Raw genomic sequence first — 3,090 nt, forward strand, 5'->3', positions numbered from 1 at the left:
TTGAATATTGATAATATTTAAGTACAAAATTCGAATTTAGTTTTCTTAGCCATTTTGACAGCCCTACTAGCCGGAACAACTTCTTTATGTTTACAGACGTGACGTAATGACGCTGCAGGCATTCTCAAATTTCAAGCGAAAACCTACCAGTACCACTCAAATTAGAAAACATTATTACAAGCTTACCGTTGTGAATGAGGCTATGGTAAGGAGATAGTTTTGAACACTGGCTGGTTATGTACTTGCTCAAAAATTGATTTCAGATCATTAAAAAAAAAAAAAGTTTCTGCCTGGAGCATTTAATATATGAACACAGGAAACCGCTGTTAACATGTTAATGTAACGTTTCCCATTCCATGCCTAGTAAAATAATGGCAACTTACTGTCTGTATAATATTGAGCATGGTTCTTCTCGGAGTAGCGCGGCCGCGTGCTGCGTCTTTTTCTTGTTTGACAGGTATCAGCGTTAAGGTGAAATACTGCCACCTGGGAGCTCAAACAGGTACTGGCGCTGGAGTAGGCTATTTGCGTGTGTCGTGTTATCATGTGTCCTGTTCATTTTAAATATTGTGGTTGTCGCCAATACCGGTATGTCGTCACACCCTAAATTAACACGATGTCGATATTTCATGATTTGAATATCACTGTTATCGTCAATACCGGTATATAGCGACACCCCTAGTTTGAACGATGGTTTCAGGAAACACTGAATCGTTGAACTATGTTGGTAATGACGAGTGGGTGAGTACTTCATGGTTTAGGCTAGATTTGACTATACTTATCCTACCTGAATAATCATCGACACATCGACTAACAACAGAAACGTCGATCCAGAAAAACAAAAACACAAAACGAATAGGTGAGCACATGTCAGGATCCTGTCACCAAATTCATAAACATGGCAGGACAAAGGACAAATACACTTTTAAAATTTGTATTATTTGTATTACTTTTTATATACTTTTTATTACTTGTAAACTTTTTGATTACAAAAACTGTTAAGTACAGAGAATGCAGCAAAAAAAAGTCCGAAGTCCAAAGTTCAGTGTTTTGTACAGATCAGAGCTGCCAAAGAAAACATGTACAGCTTTAATCTGTCAATATTGTATCAGTTTGTAAAACATTAGCACAATAGTATTTTTTTCCAGAAACAGTCATATGCTGTTTCTGTTTTTCTATTTTCTTCTTTCTGTCATTGGCTAAATTGTCCATCGCGTGTGAATTACTGAAGAAGCATCCTATTTGTAACATTCTGATAAAAGCATCCACATACAGCACACACATCTCTAACTCGCCTTAGCTAAAGCATTAAGAATGAGGTTAACAATAGCAGTTCTTCTGCTTCTATACAAATGTCTTATATTCGATTCGGCTGCCACAGGTTTGACCATTGCAACAGAACTGGTCACCTCTGAATTAAGTACTAAAGATGAAAACAAACAGCTGACTTGTCCTTTTAAAATATGCACAGACATACTGAAGGATCTTGGAGCCACAGAGAAGCAACTTAAAGCTCTGGAAATCAGACTTGCTAACAGTGAAGCTCAGATTGAGGAAATCAAAAAGGAAAACCAAGGTGAGACTATAGTGTTTTTGAAGATGTGCTGTAATATCATATACACTGAAGAACAATTGGTGTAGGATTTATTTTGTAATTATTGATGAAATTTCCTATCAATGTCTGATTAAAAACTTTTCAAATAAACGGCATGCATCACATTGAATTAAATGTGCAATTTTAAAGTAGAAAGACTGAAATAGTATTTTGCTTTAAAATGCAGTCCAATAATCTTTGTTTAATATAATAATAATAATAATAATAAAAATGTTATAAACTTCAAAAACTGTTATATATCATTTGTCTGCATTGCTACTGAGCCAAATTTCAACATTTTAAGAATGTAAATGTTCTCTTTAGACAGACCAAAGGTGGCGTTTTCAGCTTCATTAGGATCAAATGGTTTCATTGGACCAGTTCAAGCTGATTCAACACTGGTTTACAAGAATGTCTTCATTAATGTTGGTGATGCCTACAACCAGGACACAGGTATTGTTAATACATGCTGCTGAAAATAATATCAACACACTTGTATAATTCATGTCTACAGCTGCTAAATGGAGAACTGTCTCACTCTTTAACAGGGATTTTCACAACACCGGTACGAGGAGTTTACTATTTCAGTTTCTTCTACCATTGTGGAACTGCTCATGGAACATCATTAGACTTGTATAGAAATGGAAAGCAAGAAGCATTAGCAGCACACCACAAGAGTAATGATTCTCCAGAGAACGGAGGCAATGGCTTAACACTGCTGTTGGAGAAAGGGGATCAAGTCTATATGGTACTCCAAAATAACAAATGGATCTGGGATTCAGAAAATGTCACAGTGTTTACTGGTTTTCTTATTGATGCCATGTAAATAAAATACACCCTGGGAACAAACATAACAGTTAAGCAGCATGTTATGGGTTTACAGGTTAAGGTGAAATACCAGGTTACTTAATTCAGTCTTTGTTTGATGTGAATAAAACATTGCAACATCAAAACAACCAGCATCAAATGACTTATTATTATTATTATTATTATTAGGGGTTCAAGCGTGTAGCGCTGAAACCCTATTGGGTCATTCCATGTCAACTCAACCAGAGGTCCCCGGCTCAAATTTTTGATTTTGCTAGTATTTTTTTCTGAAGAAAGATAAACATGTATATGCGTAGTGATGAAAGCCAATATATTAAATGTCATGGGTGAATATTTACTGAGTAATCCAATATTTTGTAGAGGGGGGTCAAAATGGCAATTTTCACCTGAGGTTCAGAGCCAAATTACAGGGGGTTAAAATGACTTCAGAAACATAGCAGCATCATGATGTTATTTTTTACACAGAGATTGGTACACTGAAAAAAATGTTTTCATTCATCCAATTAAAAAAAAAAAAAATAGGGTAATTGTTCACATCTATATTTTATAACTTGAGCCAATGAAAAATAAATAACTTGCCCTAAACAATATTTTAACTATATATCGTTTGAAAGCTTAACGATTCTAGTTTTGATATTTGGTGACTGATTTTTTAAATATTTTACAGA

The 3,090-nt window shown here is 35.0% G+C and overlaps 1 protein-coding gene across 1 annotated transcript; it reads left to right on the forward strand.

Annotated features, from left to right (window-relative positions):
* Window positions 1–1,147: 1,147 nt before the first annotated feature.
* Window positions 1,148–2,547, forward strand: LOC107717921 (complement C1q-like protein 2). Its single transcript, XM_016524824.1, has 3 exons — window positions 1,148–1,576; window positions 1,919–2,047; window positions 2,143–2,547. Exons 1-3 carry the CDS (start codon window positions 1,315–1,317, stop codon window positions 2,418–2,420), a joined length of 669 nt encoding a protein of 222 aa, XP_016380310.1. The 5' UTR covers window positions 1,148–1,314; the 3' UTR covers window positions 2,421–2,547.
* Window positions 2,548–3,090: the final 543 nt, after the last annotated feature.

The sequence above is a fragment of the Sinocyclocheilus rhinocerous genome, unplaced genomic scaffold, assembly GCF_001515625.1.
Source record: "Sinocyclocheilus rhinocerous isolate Xijiao unplaced genomic scaffold, SAMN03320098_v1.1 scaffold17631, whole genome shotgun sequence".
Classification (NCBI taxonomy): Eukaryota; Metazoa; Chordata; class Actinopteri; order Cypriniformes; family Cyprinidae; genus Sinocyclocheilus; species Sinocyclocheilus rhinocerous.

Excerpts from the sequence above, each read along its gene's own strand:
- LOC107717921 (XM_016524824.1), top strand. The coding sequence starts at position 1,315 with ATGAGGTTAACAATAGCAGTTCTTCTGCTTCTATACAAATGTCTTATA. Across the intron at positions 1,577-1,918 it reads AATCAAAAAGGAAAACCAAG|ACAGACCAAAGGTGGCGTTT; the intron begins GTGAGACTATAG and ends TGTTCTCTTTAG. Across the intron at positions 2,048-2,142 it reads TGCCTACAACCAGGACACAG|GGATTTTCACAACACCGGTA; the intron begins GTATTGTTAATA and ends ACTCTTTAACAG.